This window comes from Amphiprion ocellaris, chromosome 6 (assembly GCF_022539595.1).
Source record: "Amphiprion ocellaris isolate individual 3 ecotype Okinawa chromosome 6, ASM2253959v1, whole genome shotgun sequence".
NCBI lineage: Eukaryota > Metazoa > Chordata > Actinopteri > Pomacentridae > Amphiprion > Amphiprion ocellaris.
This window is the reverse complement of record NC_072771.1, coordinates 31624912-31646303: the sequence shown is the minus strand read 5'-3', so window position 1 is coordinate 31646303 and position 21392 is coordinate 31624912. Positions and strand designations below refer to the sequence as shown.

At 41.2% G+C, this 21392-nt stretch overlaps 1 protein-coding gene across 1 annotated transcript; it reads right to left on the bottom strand.

Moving 5' to 3' along the window:
* Positions 1–4726: 4726 nt before the first annotated feature.
* Positions 4727–10281, bottom strand: adra2b (adrenoceptor alpha 2B). The gene is made up of 2 exons (XM_023264475.3): positions 9442–10281; positions 4727–9253 (listed from the first exon to the last, which is right to left on the bottom strand). Exon 2 carries the CDS (start codon positions 9226–9228, stop codon positions 7648–7650), a length of 1581 nt encoding a protein of 526 aa, XP_023120243.1. The 5' UTR covers positions 9229–9253; positions 9442–10281; the 3' UTR covers positions 4727–7647.
* Between the last annotated feature and the right edge of the window lie 11111 nt (positions 10282–21392).

Genomic DNA, 21392 nt, shown 5'->3' with positions numbered 1-21392 from the left:
TCCGTTTCTCTATTTCAGGCAGCAGTTTGTTTCCCTTTGTGTGTGCTTTGATTTGGTGTGCACTGTGACTTGTGTGTGTTTGCTTTAGTGTGTGTGTGTGTGAGGCTATGCATGTCTTTGTGTCAAAATGAACTTGTAACCTTTCCATGAGGGTCCCGGCTAAATAAAGCCACAGCCGTCTTCTCCCCTCTTCATATTTGGCAGCCTCGCTCGCACAAGTCTCACACGACTGCACAAGTCATCGCTTTTAATGTGTGTTGATCTGCCAACGTGTCAGCTCCAGATTTTATGGTCATTTCAAAGCCTGCGCGTGTACTTTGCAATTTAGATGATTCAGTTCTGATTTAGATTTTCATCAGCGTTCTGATGAATCTTTCATTTGTCCCCCCAAAAAATAGCCTGAATGCAGTTGTTAAAGCTGAGCCTAATGCTGCACACGATAATTATAAAACACTTGTGCATCTTGACTCTTTTTTGTTCTTTTTTTTTTTAACCAACACCAGGAGGTACAGTAATGTGTCAGGGTTTATATCCATGAAAACATGGGAGTAATTGTGTCCACAGGGAAAGCAGAAATGAGTCTCATTCCTAATTTAGTTGCACTTCCAGATGGAAAACTGCTTGTATTTTCACACATCTTTTGTGTGTCAACTTTTTTGTTGAATCAGTTTTTTTTTTAAATTTACATACAAGCATTTATATCAAGCTTTATCTAACCCTAATCCAAACTAGCTGAACCAGACACGAGTGTAAAAAAATAGCTGTTTCTCAGTGGAACAATCTAGCATGCGGTAGAATTTTAAAAATCTATGAAAATATCTATAAAGGCAACATTTCTTGGCAGTATGGGTGTTTGACTTTATGTTTTCTTTAGTTTCTCACCCATCAGTTACTTTATTTATGTTTTGTATGCATTGCCTGTATTTGATTTGATGTAAATTGTCGATATTGCAACTCAAATGAGTTCGATTCAAGGACACTTATGTGCAATTACAGTATTTATGCAAATCTTTCAAAGCTGCACTGTATTAACAAGGACTTAGTTTGACATAGAAATGACTTTACAGCCAAGCAAATTTTATACTGTTGACTTAAGTGAATTAGGCTTCTGCTGCAGGGCGCTTAACGTATGCCAATATCACTGGCATACATTATCACATTGTCAGTGGAGGAACTAATAATGAAATCCCACCTAAGTCTGCAAATATGTTCGCAGTAAATAAAAGAGAAGGATAAACGGGCACTGTTAATCACACATCTAAAATAATCCTACACTTTAAGCTTATAAACTGTATGTTGGATTGGAGATAATTGCATTCATAAATGGTATCATATTCAAAAATATGTACATATGCACATAGAACATAGTAACACCCTGAAGGCACAAAGTTAATTTAGCTAATGTGTGTTTCAGACAAAGTTTAATTACTCAAGTTGTCTATTCATCAGTGCTGTTGGAAAACAAATAATCTCACAAAGTTTATCTCCAGTAAAGTGTGTTGGGATCCTCCAAGTGGATGTTTTCAAGGGATCTGCATGGCTATTTAGCTGTTACAGAATAAACCATTTAAGCAAGATATTTCTAATTTTATTAATCAAGTGCCTAACTGATTAACTAGCTTGTCCCCTAGATTTGAAAGCAAGACCAACAAAAAGTAAAATACGTGAGTCAGTGACGGCCATGGAAACATTTCCACTGTAGTCTTTGCTATTCACAGCATTCAGGATTTACACTGGACAAAAGCATAAACGCAGCATGTAAATGGTCTTATTGGCAGACTTAAAGAAAACATTAGCAGTCAAATTTCTTTTGCTTTTGGTAGAAAAATGTTTGGGTCTGTTCAGCTGGTGATAAATTCTCAACCACTGAGACATCCTAGTCAGGTGCAGCTTTAACGGACAGTTATCACATAGTGTGATCAGTGTACAAACACTCCTCTGACCAGTGACTATAAAAGACCTTCTTTAAATGAAACTTTATTCAAATGACACGATGCCACAAAAATAATAATTTTGATAATAATAATAACTGTATTTCTAAAGCACCATTTGGAAAACAAAGTTACAAAGTGCTTCGCGTTATAGTAAAGTATCAAATTAGACAAATAATAAAAAACAAATTAAAATAGAAAAAAGATCCCAAACATGTAATGTAAGTCAGGTAAAATAGTTAAGTCAGGTCCAATCAGTGTCACACAGCACATTCAAGACAATGGCCAAAGCAACCCCAAGTCAAGACCCCACAGCGCCCCCAATGGTGTGACCCCACCAGAGCAATTTACACAGCAGGGGTCAAGGATCTGACTTGAATACACACTAAAGCTGAGACCCTACAGCATGATTGATTATTGAGAATGATCTAGCTAGTATAATATTACAGCTAAGACTCTGTGCTATCATAAATTATGGAAATTGAACTATTATGCCCTCCTAGATGCCAGGGAAAGACAAGAGAGACGAGAACAGGCTGTTGACAAACTAGATGTTACCACATCAGGTACATCCGATATTTGGATGTCCACAACTTCACAATTTGTCGTCTAAAGAATTGTCTCAGACAGGTCTGGATGAACGTGTCCGACAACATCATCCTATCCAAAAACTTCACCAAGACTGGGGCAACATTTCACAAGCATCAACAACTTCAGTAACTCTTAGCGTTGCAGATGTGTTGCACTCTACAATGCAGACAGGGAATAAATGACTTGTGATCTCTGATCTCAGTCTTTCAATCATCTTTTCCAATAGAGTACGCACTTGGTTGTTTCGTGATGTCCATTCTGTTGTAGAGATGTTGTGTGTTGGAACAACAAATACTTATTCTTCTTTGTTGAGAAGAACAAATAGAATTTTTAAAATATTACCTGCTGCTCTTGTATTTTCATTTTTGTATAATTCTCTCTGTTTCCAAAATGTTTTGCCAAAGGTTGCATGTGTATTTGTGAAAATAATTTCTTAATTTGCTTGTGCTTTGTCTACTTGCATGCATTTTTTCAACTTGCAGCACATTTGGCAATAACATATTGTGCATTTTCTAACTTGTGCTGTGCATTTTTCTCATCACAGAAAGAGCACTTGTTGCCAAGGTGATCGCTAGCCTGAAAAACAATAAACAATTACATGTCTAAGCCAGATCCTAAATCTTTGCTTCAACCAAGTCTGTGAAGAAAAATCCACAGATTCAAAAAATATCCTCCTGATGAATGTTTAAATATCAATTTGGTGCTCCCAAATGTCCTCACAATATAACACACACACACACACACACACACACACACACACACACACACACACACACGTATTCATCGAACTCCACTCTGTTAAACAGTCACAGCCTCGCGAAGCGATTCTCATCATAATTGCTTGTGCCCCCTAAAAATGACGTTTTTATCACAGACTTCACAAAGTAAAAATGCCTTTTAATGTCTCCACCTTCAACGGGGAGAGAGCCTGCCTATGTTCTGTCTCTCGTTTGTCATCCAGCCTCTTGGGTGTTTTCAAAAGCCAAACTACAGGGTGAAGAAATTTATCTGAATAACACGGAGGAGATCGGAAAAGGAAAGATGCTCAGCGCTGGAACGCCCTCTCAACACATGCATATTCATGCCGTGGAACGCTGCATCCATCATAAATTCCTAACTGAAAGTTAATGTGCGTCCGTGTTTCCATATGTGAGTCTTTGCGTGTCACACCTCGTCTGCAAGGAAGCTTGTGTGTGCAGTTTTTTTTATTCCTCCCTCCAAGCTACTGCGCCATGTGAATAAGTAGCTAATGAGTGTGCTGTGTGTCATGTTAGTTGGTCTCTCCATCTTCACTCTGGAGGCTTCACTGCCCCAACTAGGCCTGCTTTATATTCCAGTTGAGGCCAGAGAATAAGGAGCTTAGGGACACTGTGACTGTATGAATATACAACACTGTAAACATGCACCTCGTTGCTCCCCACGCTTGGCTATGATAACTTATCTGTTCACCTCCTCATGTGGCTGAAATCACAGCACGGCGATGAATATGGAAATGAAAGCACGAGGGGGTAAAGGAGCAGCGTCTCCTCGGCGTTGTGTCTTCTCTGAGTCGAAATATCCATGTGAATGAAAAGCAGGACGGGAGAGGCTCAATTCGCTGGCGAGAAATCTCCAAACTGCCTATCAGCATACATCAATTGCAATTCACCGTAGGCCTGATGACCTCAAATATAACAAGCTGTCACAACAAGTGTGTGTGTGTGTGTGTGTGTGTGTGTGTGTGTGTGTGTGGCTGCATCTGAGTGTTAACTGGGCATATTTCATGACTTGAATACAATATGTGACAGCTGGTGCAGAATGACACATTCAGTAAGTGTGTGTGTATATGTGCATATGTGATATTTGGTGCCATGCTCTAATTCCTTATAGACTTGTTGGCAGTAGGTAACATTATGCCGTTTCCATCTCCACGCCCCGCTGTGATTGGAAATTTTCCAGTGACGTTTTGAACAGCCATCAGGCCACAATATTACGGACTATTTCCAAAAGTTGTGTTGCCATTCAAGGCCATTTCATAATGACTGGAAATTGCTTTAGATTGCGCTTTGGTTCAACATGTGTGCTGGGAAAACATCATTCTCTTAAATCTCTCAAATTTGCCAAATAGCATATTGCTAGATCTCTTCCTGGAAATGATCTTGTTTTCCCGTGATGGTGCGTCATGTGAAAATATATGAAATAAAAGAAACCGAGGGAATGACTCATGCATTTTCAAGTAGCTTTATTTCCAAACTGGAGAGGAGTGATGACAGATGGGGGGATAGAAGACTGCAAAGCTCAGACCAGGCAGTTTTGGTCCAAACATAGTTGGGGAAGAGACAATACAGGCGGTTTCAGGGGAAAAGGAGGGTGATTAAGAGGCAGATTACTGCACCTGTCACCTTTAAGCCAGAATTCTTACTTTTTAAAAATAAACAAAGCAGCAGCCTCACCACATAAAGCCGTGGTTGGTGAGTTTGAGCAGCATTGCAACTCATATTAATTGCATGCAGCCATGAATCCATTGGCCTTTTGTGGCTATTTTTTGTTATAGTTGTGTTGCTGTAGCTGTTTTATTGTTTGTATTTCTGGAGATAAAATAAGAATTTCAAATGAAGGCAGGGAACAGTTGTATAAGTGCAGAGAGTTCTTACTTGTAACTGTCTGATTCAATCATTTATTTAAATCTTCCAGCAGCTGTGTATGGTATGGATTGTAGCCTTAATGTCCTGCGGATCATCCGACTGAAACTGCCTGTGGCTGCTATTGACATTTTCATATTCATTCACTGTCTTAGGAAAAGGTAGACAACAGTAGCAGTGGTGAGGAGAGAGTTTTCCTGTTGCAGTATGCTTAATCATTTGTACATCCATGAATGTGCTTGTATGTGTGAACATTTTTACTGTACTCTAACTAGATGAAACAATGATAATAAATGTTGCATTGTAGGTTCTGCATTATGCACATAACTCAAAGTTCATTCCCCAAGCTTTAAATATAGCTGACAAAGCAAGAGCCTGATGGCAGAAATCAAATTTGCTCTTATTCGAGATCTTAAGTGTGCTCTCGCTCTTTGATCAGTTTCAATTTGCTTCGTTTTCATAATAAAAGCACAGTAACTGAACAATAAATAGGTAACAGACAGAAAACACAAAATAGTTTGAAATAAATAATACAATAACTTCAACCTTTGCCTCCTGTCACATACACCAAATATAAACTAATACTTCATTAAAGCAACACAGAGCCAGAAATCACTGAGACAGGCTCATGTCCGATAAGGCTCTTTGGTCCCTTGAGGGTGATCACTAAAAAGCCATGTACTCACTATCACCGATAAGACTTTCTCAACGCAGCTATACTGTTTTACTGCTGAACCTCCCACCAAGTGAAACATTCACATGACAGACAGCAATGCGATGCCTACCAAACAACAGCAACAACAACAAAAAAAACAGAACAAAATCTGGTCTCTTTTCTTCAATATTACAGTAGATCTGCAGTACATAGCAGCCAGAGGAGGCACTGACACTTTCTACAGAAGAGAACAATAAAAGTCAACATGCACGCACACATACACGCACACACTCACACAGGTCAGCAGAATTAGACAGTTAGTAAGTTGATGTGTTGCTGCTGACAGCCCTTGTCCCATTGAGTCAATAAGCCTGTGTGCTGTTCACAGTTACAGACACGGGTTTTTTTTTTCTTCCTCTTTGTGTCGAGGAAACTGACAGAGCCTCAGTGTCTTGGTGAGAAAAATAAATGTTCGTCCTCCTTTGCCTCTCAGCAACACACCAAATGTGCCACATAGAAGTCCGCTGCAGGCGATGATGTGCCAGAGGCGTTGATAAAGAGTGACTCAGCCAGACGGTTCTCGGTGGAACCCATGTGGGCGTAATTAGGGGTAACATCGCCCGTAATTGCATTGTTCATCTGTCCTTCAAAGTCAAAATGAATGTCTACCTGATAAATACTGCTGCTCCTCAGGAAGCAAGGAAATAATGTTCACAAGTTAAATTATCATAAGAATCAGGGTTTTTTTTGTCAGTCTTCAGTAGATGCACCTCCCATTAGATACTGAAGCTCAAAATAAGCTTTTATTGTTGAAAAACGTCCAAATACTGAGACATACTGAAGAAGACAGGTCAGTTCATTAATGTGATGGTTCAGGTGGAAGGAGTGTCCAACCATCCACATCTTCAGGACATAAATGTGATTTTCTTTGAAGTCCAAAATCCATAACATTTATTCAGTATTTCATGAAAGGAGAAGAGGATCTTTACAAACAACCTGAGTGTCCATTGTGATCAATACTGAGCTAAGAGCAAGACTTCTGATGTGAAGGCTTTCCACACACATGAAGTCTGAAAGGGTGCCCTTGTTTGTGCTATCATATTTGAGCGAATCAGAAACCCTCTCTTGTTGTTGCACTTTTAGATAAAAATCGAGGAGCACATGTTTGCCCTACAGCCGGGCAAATTAAGACTGTAGACGTAAGAAATCACCACTAACCTTGTGTGCACCTTGTGCTCTGTATCGATGAATAAAAGGCCTTAGGCTCACAAGAATCTAAGGTCATTTTTCCTTCTTTTTAACCCGTCTTTTCTCCCCATTAGTCATGGAGTCTTTAGTAGCTACAAAACTTTATATATGTATATATATATATGAAGCAATCTGTATACATATTGAGGAGTCAGTTCTTCTGATTTCTTACAGACCCATCAGTTTTGTAACATTTCTTCTGTGCTGCACCACTTTTTCTCTCACAATTAATACTTATTCGGTGTGATGTGGAGATAAAACTTTGCATTGGAAAACTTGTCAGCAATACTGAAGTGCAAAGCATTAAAGTGAAGTCCTGCTCGGCCTCTTTTTCATGTCCTCCCATACCCTGTAAAAATTTGTCTCTCAGTTGCAAGCTGGGATTTCACAGTCCAAGTTGCCTGTTTGCACGCTGCGTCTGTAAAAGTGTCTCAGTTCTGAATTTTACGCTGGAATTTGCACAGTTCGACATGTTTTTAAAACAGCCCTTTGAGTGTTCTGAAAAATGGAAATGATTGTTGCTTTTTTTTTTTACCTCAGAAACAGCGTTTTTTTTTTTTTTATGTGTGCGTGTCCATGTCCTCTACAGCAGATTTGTATGCTAGAAGAAAGTACCCTTGGTGCTTCTGCACAGTATCTTTTTGAAGGCCTTTCTGAAGTCTTTGTTGAAGATGGTGTATATGACGGGGTTGAGGGAAGAGTTGCAGTAACCAATCCAGAAGAAAAACTTAAAGAGTGGGTCTGGGATGGCGCAGGTCTCTGGGCACACTGCCTGCAGGGAGTAGGAGAAGAAGAAAGGGAACCAGCACACCACAAAGACACCGATAACCACGGCCAGAACAAAGGTGAAGCGTTTCTCTCTGTTCACCATGGCTTTACGCCTCGCTGCTCCGGGGTTGGTGTCTGTTTTTGACTTTCTCCCTGGCACCAGCCGAGCCCCCTTTGAAGTGGCGATCATATCCCTGTAGCGCTTCACTGAGGCCGGGGAATGGATCCCCCCTCCTCCTGGCGACCCTGGCATGCTGGTGCTGCCACGACCTCCTCCATGGCTGTGCTCCATGTCACTTTCTGTGCTTGAGCTGTCACCGTTGTTGTTGTCGGCCTTCTTCCCTCCCAGACGCTTGCCCTTCTTCCCCTCCTCTTTCGTCTTGTGTGTAGACAGAGGCACAGAGGAAGGGGTCGAGGGGCCATGAGGAGAGGTATCAAGGGAGGCAGTGACCGGGGACATGGCTGGAGAAGGGGATGGAGGCTGCAGGAGATTATTGGCGGTGGGATTCTGGGAGTTTGGAGACTCTCCTGGGGTTGGGGAAGGGGTTATGGCGAGGGTGGGGGGTCTGGCGTTTGAGGTTTTGTTGGACGAAGGGGGAGTGCTCTCTTCCTCATTCTTCCCATTGGCTTGCACGTGTCGAGGGGGCTGCCTTGGTGTTGCACAGCCGACCCCATCCTTCCTGGGCTCTCCTGGGGGGCAGCGTGTCCTCTGCTTGGCTATTTGATAAATTCTTATGTAGACCAGGATCATGATGAGACATGGTGCGAAGAAGGAGCCAATGGTGGAGTAGAGGATGTACCAGCGCTCATCATTCAGCTGGCACTGAGGTCCTCTCTCACTCCCCAGGTCGCCTCCCTCACTTTTGTTCAGGGAGAGCAGGGGAGGAAAGGAGATGATAGAAGAGATGAGCCACACCACTACAATCGCGGCTTTGATGCGTTTCGCAGTCCGCTGACGCCCGTAAGTGACCCTGGAGATGGACAGATAGCGGTCCAGGGAGATTGCGCACAGGTGCACGATGGAGGAAGTGCAGAAGAGCACATCCAGCGCCAGGTAGATCTCACACCACAGAGATTTGAAGTACCAGTAGCCCAGCAGCTCGTTGGCCAGGGAGAAGGGGATGATGAGTGTGGCCACTAAAATGTCCGCAGCGGCCAGAGACACCAAGAAGAGATTCTGCGGACCTCGGAGAGACCTGCTGGTCAGCACGGCGATGATGACCATGATGTTTCCCACGATGGTGAAGAGCACCATTAGGGTTATGGCGGTGGCAAAGGCCGCCGTGGCTTCGGGGGAGTAAGGGGCGAGCTTCAGGACGCTCTGGTTGCAGGGCACGGAGGCTCCGGAGATGCTCACACTGCTGTTCCAGCCGCTCAGCTCCATGGAGCAGCCGTTGTCCAGAACCGAGGCCATGCTGTGGTTATCTTTCCAGACTTATCTTTATCGATGAAGAAAAATAGATACGTTTGATCACTGAATTAAATTACTTCTGTTTGAATAAGTGTGTCATGAGACCACTGCGTGTTCTCAATAAAAAAAAATTTTTAAAAAAAAGAAAACTCATTTATATACATTAAAAAAACTATTTAAGTGGTTAAAAAAAAGATAATTCTGTGGCATATTTACCTCACTTGCTTTGTGTTTTCTCCAAATGAAAGCTCCCCTGTACCCCCCGCGGCAGGTCCTCCAAGTCCATTTTAAGCACACAAAGCAGTCCTGGGCAATGCGTCAAGACACAGATCAGTGCTCTTCAATTATGCCACTTTGTAGAACCAATTTCCCTCCAAAAACTGCCGTTCCACAGTCCTTGCAGAGTTAAAGCCCAAACAATCAAAAACTTGTTTTGCGCAAAATGTGCCTTTCTCCAAAATGGATCAACCAGGCTGCTGTCCTCAAAAACGGGAAGAATTAATTTGTGAGAATCGAATTTGGAGTCGTTTACATTGAATGTGAGGGATCGGGTTAGAGTAAATGTTGACACTTGTGTAATTTGAAGCTGAATCTCCGTGCGTCCTCGTTTGGAGACGCGCGTACAGCGGAGCGTCTCATCTGAATGGCGAGCAAAAACTGAAACAACAAGCAATGCAATAAAAAAATGTTTACATCGTTTTACTGAAAAAAACACGATACTTCGTGACGGATGACAGCCCGATGTCAGCGTTTCCAGTCCACCCAAGTCAACCCGGAGCTCTCCAGCGCTGCGCACGAAGCCAAGATGTGCTGTCAAAAACGCGCAGTCTCTTCCTTCGGTGGTGAAATGATCCACGCAGAGCAGCCTCAGTCTGTGCGTCTCAGGAGTTGTTTTTCTGGCTCCTTGGTGCTCCAGAAGTTCAGCGGGACGCAGAGATTCAGCCGCTCATTGCAGCTTCCCTCACGGAGGCGCAGCAGCATCTTCACTTGTGAGCAGGACCTTACAACAAAATCTAATAAGTGGGGGGTGCCTCCCATCTCCCTCTTGCGCTTGTTTTAGACCCGGTGATGTCATTGTGGAGCTGGGCGTCATGGGATCCTTTTACTGTCTCTCCATCCCCGTACAGCCCCCCACCCACCCACCCACCCTCACTGTTAACTCTATACCCGAGTGGCTCGACCACAGCAGTTACAGCAGAAATGGCTTGTTGGGTGGCTCTGCTTCGGTCAATTAACTCCACAGGACGCTGAAGTGTCCAGCTGGGTGAGCAAAGCTGGTGCCACGTGCTTTATAGAAAACATAAGTTTCACTGTAGGGACTCATGCACGCCATCCTCATCTTGTTTTACTGCTCATATGGCTTTTCAATCAGAAAACCCTGCATGATCGCAACATCTTTTCACATTTTTCTTTCCACCTCTGTCCATGTAACCTCCAACAACTCCTTTAAAATCAACTTCTTCCACTGCAGCAGCTGGATCTCCAGCTCAGGGCAATGACACTGAATTGTCAGATTCCAAAAGGGTCAAAAAATACTTTTTTTTTCTTGGCCAGAGAAAGTAAGACCAGTAGTTGAGGATTGTGCAGGCTGAAAAACACCTAAATATTTGAGGCAGGGCCTGTGCAAATGCTGCAGTGTTGTGTTGTGAGCATCCTGATCAATACAGACAGTTTGCTCATCATAGAGGCAGGCTCCATTTCAGCTGGGAGAAAGTAGTGAAATCTTCTCAGTAAAACTCAGTAAGAACATTAAAAAGAAGAAAAAAAGAAAGTTCAAATAAAATGAAAAGCTCAAGTTGGAGAATGCACCTGCAGAGTGGTAAATTATTGATGCTTTAAACTGTAGGTGGTCCACCCTCCATATTAGGTGGCTGTAATCTGAGGGAATAAATCCGATATTTTATGAGGTTACATATTTTGGATTTAAACCATTATTCTGCAAGAGCCATCACATAAATGTTGCAGTCAAAATGAAACATTTCCTCATCTACCTTTCCTCCCCCCTCCTCTCTGGGCAAATGCACTGTGTTACCCCCCACCTCTGCTCACTGGGGGCAGGATCGAGGGGCTATGAGGCACTTATTTTAACTTGCATTTGCATCATGACGGCTATTTAAAATCCCTTCTGCATTGTGCTACTTGCAACACCCCCCTTCCTCCCCAACAAGAGCAGACTCCCATCCCTCACAATTTCCTGCCTACCTGGGATCAAGCACCCAATTGTTCAATTATGGAGCGACACCTACGTCATGCTGGCTGCTTCACTGAACCACAAATTAAACAACAGCACAGTTGATCCTGTGTTATTTGAAAGTAGGTAGGTGGTCTCTGTGATATAAACTCACACAAACAAACAACATTTAACACACTCACAATCTTATGAATGGTGTGTGGGTAGGGGGTCCTGTTTGCTTGTTTTTGTAGTGCCTCCCCCCCTCACACACACACACACACACACACACACACACACACACACACACACACACACACACACACACACACACACACACACACACACACACACACACACACACACACACACACACACACACACACACACACACACACACACACACACACATATATATATTTGCTGCTTTAATATGAGAGAAGCCCAGCTAGCCACCCATGGAATTACAATTGGGAGACCTCCTCTCTGATGATGTGACCCCAAGCAGCAGCCAATAATGGTTGCACATTTCTCGCTCCACGCTACACATTCTAAATATAAAGGGGAAAGAGAATAAAGCTTTTAGCAGGAGAGTGCACTCCAATCAAGTGTCTCTGTTTCCGTGGGTGAACCGTGCTCAGCAACACGCTGAAAATGCATTCTGGCGGTGAGGGGTGTGCCACCGATGCCAAGGTTACAGAGACCGAGCAGCACACAGCGTTCAGTGCACAGTACCCTGCTTCTGAAGTGCTTGTTGTGTAAGAGCATGTGGTATACAAACGTGTACACACACACAATCACAATCACACACACACACACACTGTAGACAATCCTGGAGGTAATTCTGCTGTCATGGATCACGCTCAGTGGATCAGCTCCACATCCAGACCGGAAAAGATTGGACTTGCTCTGGGAAGAAAAAAAAAAGGCTTCCTTGGAGGAAACTTTATGTTCGTGTGTGTTTTTTAAAGTTTCATCCTGGTCAAAATAGCTAAAGGAGGTGGTGAAGAGAAATTGTGTTTAAAGACTGCGTCCCAAATGAGATTCCTGCAGGTCAGCATAATGCAGGACTCTGAGGGGGAGTCGGTGCACATTTATGGTTCAGGTCCAAATCAATTATAGCTCAGTACCTGCCTCTCTGGATGCTTTCAGTTTCCTTTTGAGTTAGTGGCTGGGTGCTGTTTTCTGAGTGTGTTTTTACTTTTATGAGGGTCAGTTGGATTTTTAGACCTTGAGGGAGAGAAGACATTTGGAAAGGGAGGACATTTTGGCTATTAAAGAGGAAAGCTGCAAAATAATTTAAACTGGAGTCAGCCTTGCATTCATTATAAATGGATTATCTAGTGCCTTCTAAGAAAGACCCCTCAACTTCACTCATTTGTCTTGATAAGCCACTTTGTCCTTATTAGAGTTATTTTAATTGGGAGCAAGGAACACGTCCATCTATATGAGTCCTCTACATAACCAAGAACTTAACCTGATTGCTTGAAATCTGCCTTTCTGACCTTCCCTCCAGATGTTGTGAGCTTTAATGACAGTCAGTCAGGCTGATCTATTTGAAGAGGTCTTATCAAGTAATTCACTTACTCCACAGACATGCTTGCTTGAATTACAAGCATGCTTATGGTTAAGAAGTTATGCCTGTATTTGCAGATTGGATTTTGGTGTAAAGGTTGAATTAAGTTTAGGTTTGAAGTTTGAGAAGATGGAGTTGCCAGAAAATCCATGAAAGAGTGACGGTTCTTGCCACAGATTGATTATTTGGATGTTTTCAGAGGCCTCAAGAGGTAAAAACTCTTCAGTATTTTACTCTAAAAAGGCATACTGGACTGAGGAATGCATTATATCAGAGACACAGCATTACAAGTGTGTGTATGTGTGTGTAACCTGCAAACAATTACAGGCAGCGCTCCCAAACGGCCGTGCAGTAATTTTCCGGACTGCATTTGTAATTATAACTAGTGCTGCTTCTGTGTGTGTGTGTGTGTGTGTGTGTGTGTGTGTGTGTGTGTGTGTGTGTGTGTGTGTGTGTGTGTGTGTGTGTGTGTGTGTGTGTGTGTGTGTGTGTGTGTGTGTGCTAAATGACCACGCTGTAATTCTTCAGTCAGGACTGGACACATGGAGTCACCAAATCTGCTGGGTGGTCTTGTTAAAATTCCAAAATTAAAAAGCAATTCCCTCCCGTTCTTAAAAAAACAAATCAAAATGACCTCATTTATTATTCATTTATGCATCAGAAGGGACTGATTTCCCCTGATATGTATTAGAAACGGGGCCCTCTTTTAAGCTAACAATATCACACATGTTGCTCCTATTATCTCCGAGCGGATTCCTGCATCTGGGATCTGTTGTTTAAGAGACACAGCTGTGAATAACAAACACTGTAAAACTCCAACAGAACTGTGATCCCAGTGCTAATCTCTCACACTCTTTCCTGTGTATATTGCACATATAAACACACCCCATTAGGAGATAGTGCCACAGCCTAATGTGATATGATTGATCCTGACACTAATATGGACACTGGAACTCAGTTATCCAGATGTGGATTAAGCCCAGTCTGAAACTAAAAAAAAAAAGAAAAAAGAATCCAGTGTTGATTGAATAAAGTTTGCAGTGTCAGACCAGGCTTAATCAACATGTAGGAAACTGGGTGTCTGATGGTCTGCGTCTGCTTTGATTAATGAGCCTGATTCACTGTGGAGGAGCTATAAAAAAAAAAAAAACTGATGAAAAGACATTCAAATGCACGGGAGGTGGAACACTCTGCTCCAGTATTGGTATTTATGACCACATTAGAAGAACAACAGTAGCTTCATTGTGTTAATTGACAATCATGCATCACGAAGCAGCACAGATAAGAAGCGTGTGAGAGAGATTTGCACATGTGGCTTTTCTGTCTTATCTTGATTAAAATTAAATAAATAAAAAGCTGTCACAGTTTATAAACAGTCTGCTGGCGTCATCTGCTGGATTCTTTCATTTCTTGTTGTTTCAGAAGTTGTCACTAGAGAGCAGTGTCTCACTATGAACTAACATCCAGTGCTCGTTGGGGCAGTGTTTTGGTGATCACAGGTAGAAATCTGACTGATTTTTCTTTCAAAATCATCTTCAGTAGTGAAAGAAATACTCAGATTATTTACTTAAGTCATTATACCAGCACAACACCTGCAAGTGAAGTCATGTACTCAAAATCTTACATTTGTATTATCAGCAAAACACTTGAAATGTTAAAAGTACTTGTAAGATCTGAGCTAGAACTGCATTTAACATGTACAGTTTGTTCATTGAAATACATAAATATGACATTCTGCTGTTTATCTGCGACAGGGTAAAGCTAATTAGAACTTCTTTATGGGTAGTACAGCTCAGTGGTTCCCCTCTTGTGGTTTTGAGCTGTTCATACAAACTTAAACCTGGTTACAGACACTGAAGGTCACAAATTTGTGTCACTTTTTTTCACCCGTCTCATGCCTATATGTTTGTGAGATATTACGCAGTTTATTTACAGTCATTTCAGTGAAACTATCTGAGAAGTTATCGGCGGAATTCTATCATAGGTGGGGCTCCTAACTGCTCCTAACCTCTAACAGATATGAATAAAACACTACAAAAGCAGTCACGCCAACCGAAAATTCAGAAAATTATTACTAATGCATCATATTTTAGGCTTGATATACTTTTAAATGTAAAGTATTAACCTAGAAATCTGGTTCACAGCTAAGATATTAATACAGTGGAATAAAAAACACAGTATTAACAGTATGAGGTGGCATGAAATTAATGCACTTTAGTAAAATGCAAATGCCTCAGAAATGTACTTTGTTGCTTCACATCACTTTGTATATGCACTAAAGCCGACCTAGAATATTTAGATTTGTCTCCCGTTTCTTTTTATTAGAATAAAATGGTTACCGAAGAGGCTAATAGAAAAATATGAAATATGTTGTCCTTTGAATCCTGTGAAACCACAGAGATGCTTGAACATTTTTCCTGGCATGTAAACAAACGTCGCATTGATCAAAAAATGTGGATATTATTTCTGTCATATGACTGAAACTCAGCCTCGACTCCTCCGGCTAACCCTTTATTTAAGCAAACAAGGATCTTTTGATATTTATAGAAAATTTTGAGCTGAACAGTTGAAGGGCCTCGAAATACAACTGAAAGGCAAAATTTGGTGGAAATATCCATTAGAATTAGTCAGATGCTTCAAATGATGTAGACCGAAAGTGACTGTTGAAGCTGAACAAATGTTATTTTCCTGGGTTCTTCTCAGTCTTTACCAAAATCTGAAAGCTCTGAGGGGTATTTTTTTCTGGCCTCGGTGTGGGAAAACTGTGGCTCATGGAAGGAAGAAGCCAAGCATAACAGATGCTTGCGTGCATGTTAGGCAATGGATACTTGCAAAAGAGAGGAAGTGGATTATTTTAGCTATGGCCAACACAGAAGTGTGGGTGGCACAATTAGCATCATGAGATGAGGTAGTGCTGGCAGCTGGCCTTTTAATGCACCATTAGCTGTAGTTATTTCATGTGAACTGGCCAAGTTGACTGTACTTTGTTTACAATCTGGATCATACAAAACGTGGCCGTGTAGAAAATCTTTACCTGGATTACCCCATGAGCTAGTTTATCTGATGTTACTGGGATTTATTACTGAAATGTGACAGACTAAAAGAGCCAATTGGTGCCACAAGAAACACCAAAATTGCAATAAAAGGTACATTATGGCTCTCTGACTCAGTCATCGCATCCAAATATCACTGAACAGATCAATCAGTGATTCAGACTTTCCAAATTTCCTCACTGTTAAAGTCTTTAATGGCTTTCTTTTCTCCCTCAAGTGTTCATTCTGGCCAAACTCCCTGTCAAATGTCCAAAGCTTTTCTCGCAACTTGAGTAAGTGGATGTGAAATTTATGTCAGTGGTTGCTGAGGTCAAAAGGACTTCAGACTGTAAAACCCACTCTGCAGGATAATCCTCTGAAACACTCAGCACTGCACAGTTTTAATACCTTCTGATTCAGCAAGAGCGACCCGAGTGCAACAGGGTCAGTGTGTGAAATTGTGCATTTGTAATGCGCTCTGTGAAAACACTGCAGCACACTCAGGACTATCTGAGGAGCACAGTTGGACTCTTAGTACAGCTCTGAAAAAAAAAACACAAGAGCAAACCTCTTCAAATCAAACATAATATGAAGAAAAAACGAGATATCATTGAGAGCAACATTTTTTGAGAGATATTTTTGAGGGATCGGCTTCAGAAGGGCCCTAACAATCACAAATAAATCAGCCAGGAGGACTTTCCTGCTCCTGAACCTTTTGTTAACTACAATAACTGTCTCAGTGATAAATGTACTGAAGCATAAATGAAATAGATGATACAGCTAAAATAATAAAAGATAAATAAAGTGGACCATAATGTAACTCAAAATTCATTAACACAAGACAAGGCAGGGTTACAATTCATCAAACTGGTGATAGAATGAGTTTAAACATATCTGCCAAAGTTTTCACCATATTTTCACAGTAATTGTAGTTTTGAAGCCAAGCTAACTCTTCCCACATCTGTTACATGAGGCAGGTGTGCAGGACGAGTACATCCAACAGATACTAAACAGACTCCAGCACACCATCTGGTTATGTGCTCGTCCTACACACCTGCCTCATTTAACAGACGTGGGAAGAGTTAACTTGGCTTCAAAACTACAATTACTGTGAAAATAAGATGAAAACTTTAAGACATAAGTTCAGAAACAAAACTGATTCTGTTACTAGTTTCACAAACTGTAATCCTGTCTTGTCTTGTGTTGCTTTTATGAATTTAGTTTTACATTTGGTCTATTCTGTCTTTTATCACTTTACCTTTTGTAATTGTCTTATTTTACTTTAATTCATTTTGACTCACGCTTTCAATTTATTTATCTTTAATTACTTTAGCTTTTATGATTGTTTTTATTTTACTTTTATGAATTTTTATAACATTTCAGTTTATTTTATAATCTTTTATCACCTCACCTTTATCACTTTATCTTTTGATACTGTCTAATTTGCTTTAATTAGTTATACCTTATCCGGCCCCTTTTGTCGCCTCATTGCATTAATTATGACAGTGTCTCCTCAGTTCCTGTTTTACTGATACCATTATTTATAACATAATGTTTATACGAGGTGCTGTTTTATTGCCTTCTTATTCCTTTTCTTCTGTAAAACATTTTTTGTGCTGTACAAAAAAATCTGACATCCTTGATGTGTATTGACTCGAAAATGCTGTTTCTATACAGGCCTCAGTAAAAGGAAACAAACAGATACGTTAGTCTGCTGTAAACGGTCCATCTGCCAAACAACACTGAGGTGATTCAGCTCTAAGAGTGTCAGCTACCTAAGCTATTAGCTTTAACACCAAGGTTGGTGATAAAACCAAACACTTCAAACAAAAGCAGCCATATTGGATCCATGCCCTAAAGCCAAAAGTTACTGATGTGGCCGTACTAACAGCCATCCAACCATGAACGCTGGGAATCCCAATAACCACTTTAGCTGAAGTTGAAACACTCATATTACGTAAACCAAAACACAAATAGCAACACCATACTCCTAATTCATTTAGCCTTTGTAGAAATGCTTAAGTTCTATTTGTATTTGTTGCATGTTCAGCATTGTTTTTTAAGTTGTACTAATCTTTTCTTTGTTTTACCGGTTCTGATGTATCCACTCTGCTGTTGCTGTGGTCATCTGGCTAGATTTCAGCAAATGTTGGCAGCAAGGAAGCACCAAACTTTTACACCAGAGCTGCCAATCTGACTATACCAAGTACCTGCCACTTCAAGGGGTGGACCTGATTTATTCGATTTAAATATTACTTTATTCATTTTATCTGTGTTGGATAATCAGATATATTTTGGTGATTATTGTGATTAAGTAGACTGATTGCACTGTTTTGTGGTTTTTGTAGTTATTTTAGGTGCATGTGTTTTATGTTTCCACTATTGTGTGTAACTGGTCTGATCAGCAGATATATACATTGCCCAGCCAAAAAAAAGTCGCACACTCTAATATTTTGTTGTCCTGCCTTATGATTTGTCGCTGTGGCATCATTTCGATAAGCTTCTGCAATGTCACAGCATTTGTTTCTGTCCAGAGATGCATTCATTTTTCACCAAGATTTTGTATTGATGATGGGAGAGTGGGACCACTGCACAAAATCTTCTCCAAAGATTCTCAGTGGGGCTGAGGTCTGGACTATGTGGAGGCCAATCCGTCTCATGCTCTCTGAAACATTCATTCACAATGTGAGCCCCATGAATCCTGGCATCATCATCTTGGAACACTGCCATGCCATCAGGGAAGAAAAACTCCACTGATAGAAAGACCTGGTCATTCAGTATATTCAGGCATCAGCTGACCTCATTCTTTGGGAACATAACGTTGCTGAACCTGACCAACCCCAGATCATAACCCAAACCCCCACAGGCTGGTAGGCACTAGACATGATGAGGGTATCACTTCATCCATCTCTCTTCTTACCCTGATGCACCCATCACTCTGGAACAGGGTAAATCTGGACTCATCAGACCACATTTGTTCCTCAAAGATGATGGTTCAACACTATCCTTCAGGTTTTAATAATTCGTTGGACGGTTCTTAATCTGATTCTAGTAGTTTCAGAAATCTCCTTAGTTGTTTTCTTTGCTTGATGCAGGCCAATAATTTTGCCCTTCTGAGACAGATTAACATCCTTTCCATGACCACAGGATATGTCTTCCCACATGGTTGTTTAAGAAATGAGAAGCTCCTCACTGCATCAGCCAGGGTTAGATAAGTTGGTGCAGCTGAAACATATTAATCACTGCAGTAATTATCCAATGGAAGGCTCTTACCTATTTGTTTAGTTAAATCCAAGTGGCAACATTTTTGTTGGCCGGGAAGTGTATATACATGTACCTTTTCGTTGAGAGTTTTTTCCATATTTGTTAAGAGTTTGGTCAATGCTGTTGGTTTATTGGGTTATGTTATTGCTTATTGCTTATAGCCTATGTTAACTTAACTTGTCCTCTTTTATGGGCTTGAATTTAGTATTGGTTTTTGTAGTTTTCTTTGTCATTTTCTTGTGTGAACTCACCAGCGAGTCCTTGTGCTTTGCAGTTCTGTCCCTCACAGTTACCCTGATCTCAATGAGAAGTTTGATCTTTCGCCATTCTTGTAATCGTTATCTGGATTGCAAATTTAGGAAATTATTTCTTGTGTTTTATCTCCTTGAGTTGACATTCCTAAAAAGGTTTTTCCCTTAAAGGTTGATTAAGTGTGCTCAACTAGATTTAATCGTTTATTTAATCACTGAAGCAATTCATCGACCAATGTACTATACATTGATTGATATGTTGCTTCAGTGTATCTTGACAAATTTTGATGTAAATGTTTGTTTCCTATGGTGGACATTATCCTTCTTTGTCTACACCATGCTTAACTAGGAAAGTTTGTTTTGTCAAGCCTGTAAGAGGACATTGGTTTTGTACTTCCTGCGTTGTACCGGTTGCCCGACACCCTCAGAGGCCAAACAGGAAATGATGCACATCATCAGTGTTACACACCTCTGACAGTTGCAACTATAATTACTGTCTCTTTGTGTTTCCACACCCTGAAGAAGATGCAAGCCAACATGTATCAGTATGTCTTTTTTTTCTTTTTTTTAAAATTGTCTCTAACTCTGGGAAATAAAAGCCTTTAATCCACTTAAGTCCCTGGATGAGTGTTTTTTTGTGCATTTTTTTCCTATTGTAGTTCCTCCACCCTCCTTAATCTTTATTCCCTTTCCTAAGCACCAGTCATCTTTTTTCTTTGTTTACTACATGCTACACTACCAGTCAAAAGTTTGGAAACACCTTCTCATTTAATGTTTTGTCTTTAGTTTCATGACTACTTACGTTGTAGATTCTCAGTGAAGGCATCAAAACCATGACTGATCACATATGGAATTATGTAGTAAACTAAAAATTGTGAAATAAGTCAAAATGTTTTATATTTTTCAATATAGCCATTGTTTGCTTTGATTACTGCTTTGCACACTCTTGGCATTCTCTCGATGAGCTTCATGAGGTAGAAACTGAAATGGTTTTCCAACAGTCTTGAAGGAGTTCCAGAGATGCTGAGCACTTCTTGGTCCTTTTGCCTTCACTCTGTGGTTCATCTCATCCCAAACCATCTGGACTGGGTTTAGGTCAGGTGACTGTGGAGGCCAGGTCATCTGATGCAGCACTCCATCACTCTCCTTCTTGGTCAAATAGCTCTTTCACAGCCTGGAGGGGTGTTTGGGGTCATTGTCCTGTTGAAGAATAAATGATGGTCCAACTAAACACAAACCAGATGGGATAGAAGGTTGCTGCAGGATGCTGTGGTAGCCATGCTGGTTCAGTGTGTCTTCAGTTTTGAATAAATTCCCAACAGTGTCACCAGCAAAGCACCCCCACACCATCACACCTCCTCCTCCATGCTTCATGGTGGGAACCATGCATGTAGAGACCATCCATTCACCTTTTCTGCGTCGCACAAAGACACAGTGGAACCAAAAGATCTCACATTTGGACTCATGAGACCAAAGCACAGATTTCCACTGGTCTAATGTCCATTCCTTGTGCTTCTTGGCCCAAACAAATCTCTTCTTCTTTTCCTTAGTAGTGGTTTCTTAGCAGCTATTTGACCATAAAGGCCTGATTGGTTCAGTCTCCTCTGAACAGTTGATGTAGAGATGTGTCTGCTACTAGAACTCTGTGTGGCATTTATCTGAGCTCTAATCTGAGCTGCTGTTAACTTGCCATTTCTGAGGCTGGTGACTTGGATGAACTTCTCCTCAGCAGCAGAGGTGCTTCTTGGTCTTCCTTTCCTGGGGTGGTCCTCATGTGAGCCAGTTTCATCGCAGCGCTTGATGGTTTTTGCGACTGCATTTGGGGATACAGTCAAAGTTTTTGTAATTTCTGAACTGACTGACCTCAGTTCTAA

Excerpts from the sequence above, each read along its gene's own strand:
- adra2b (XM_023264475.3), bottom strand. The coding sequence starts at position 9,228 with ATGGCCTCGGTTCTGGACAACGGCTGCTCCATGGAGCTGAGCGGCTGG.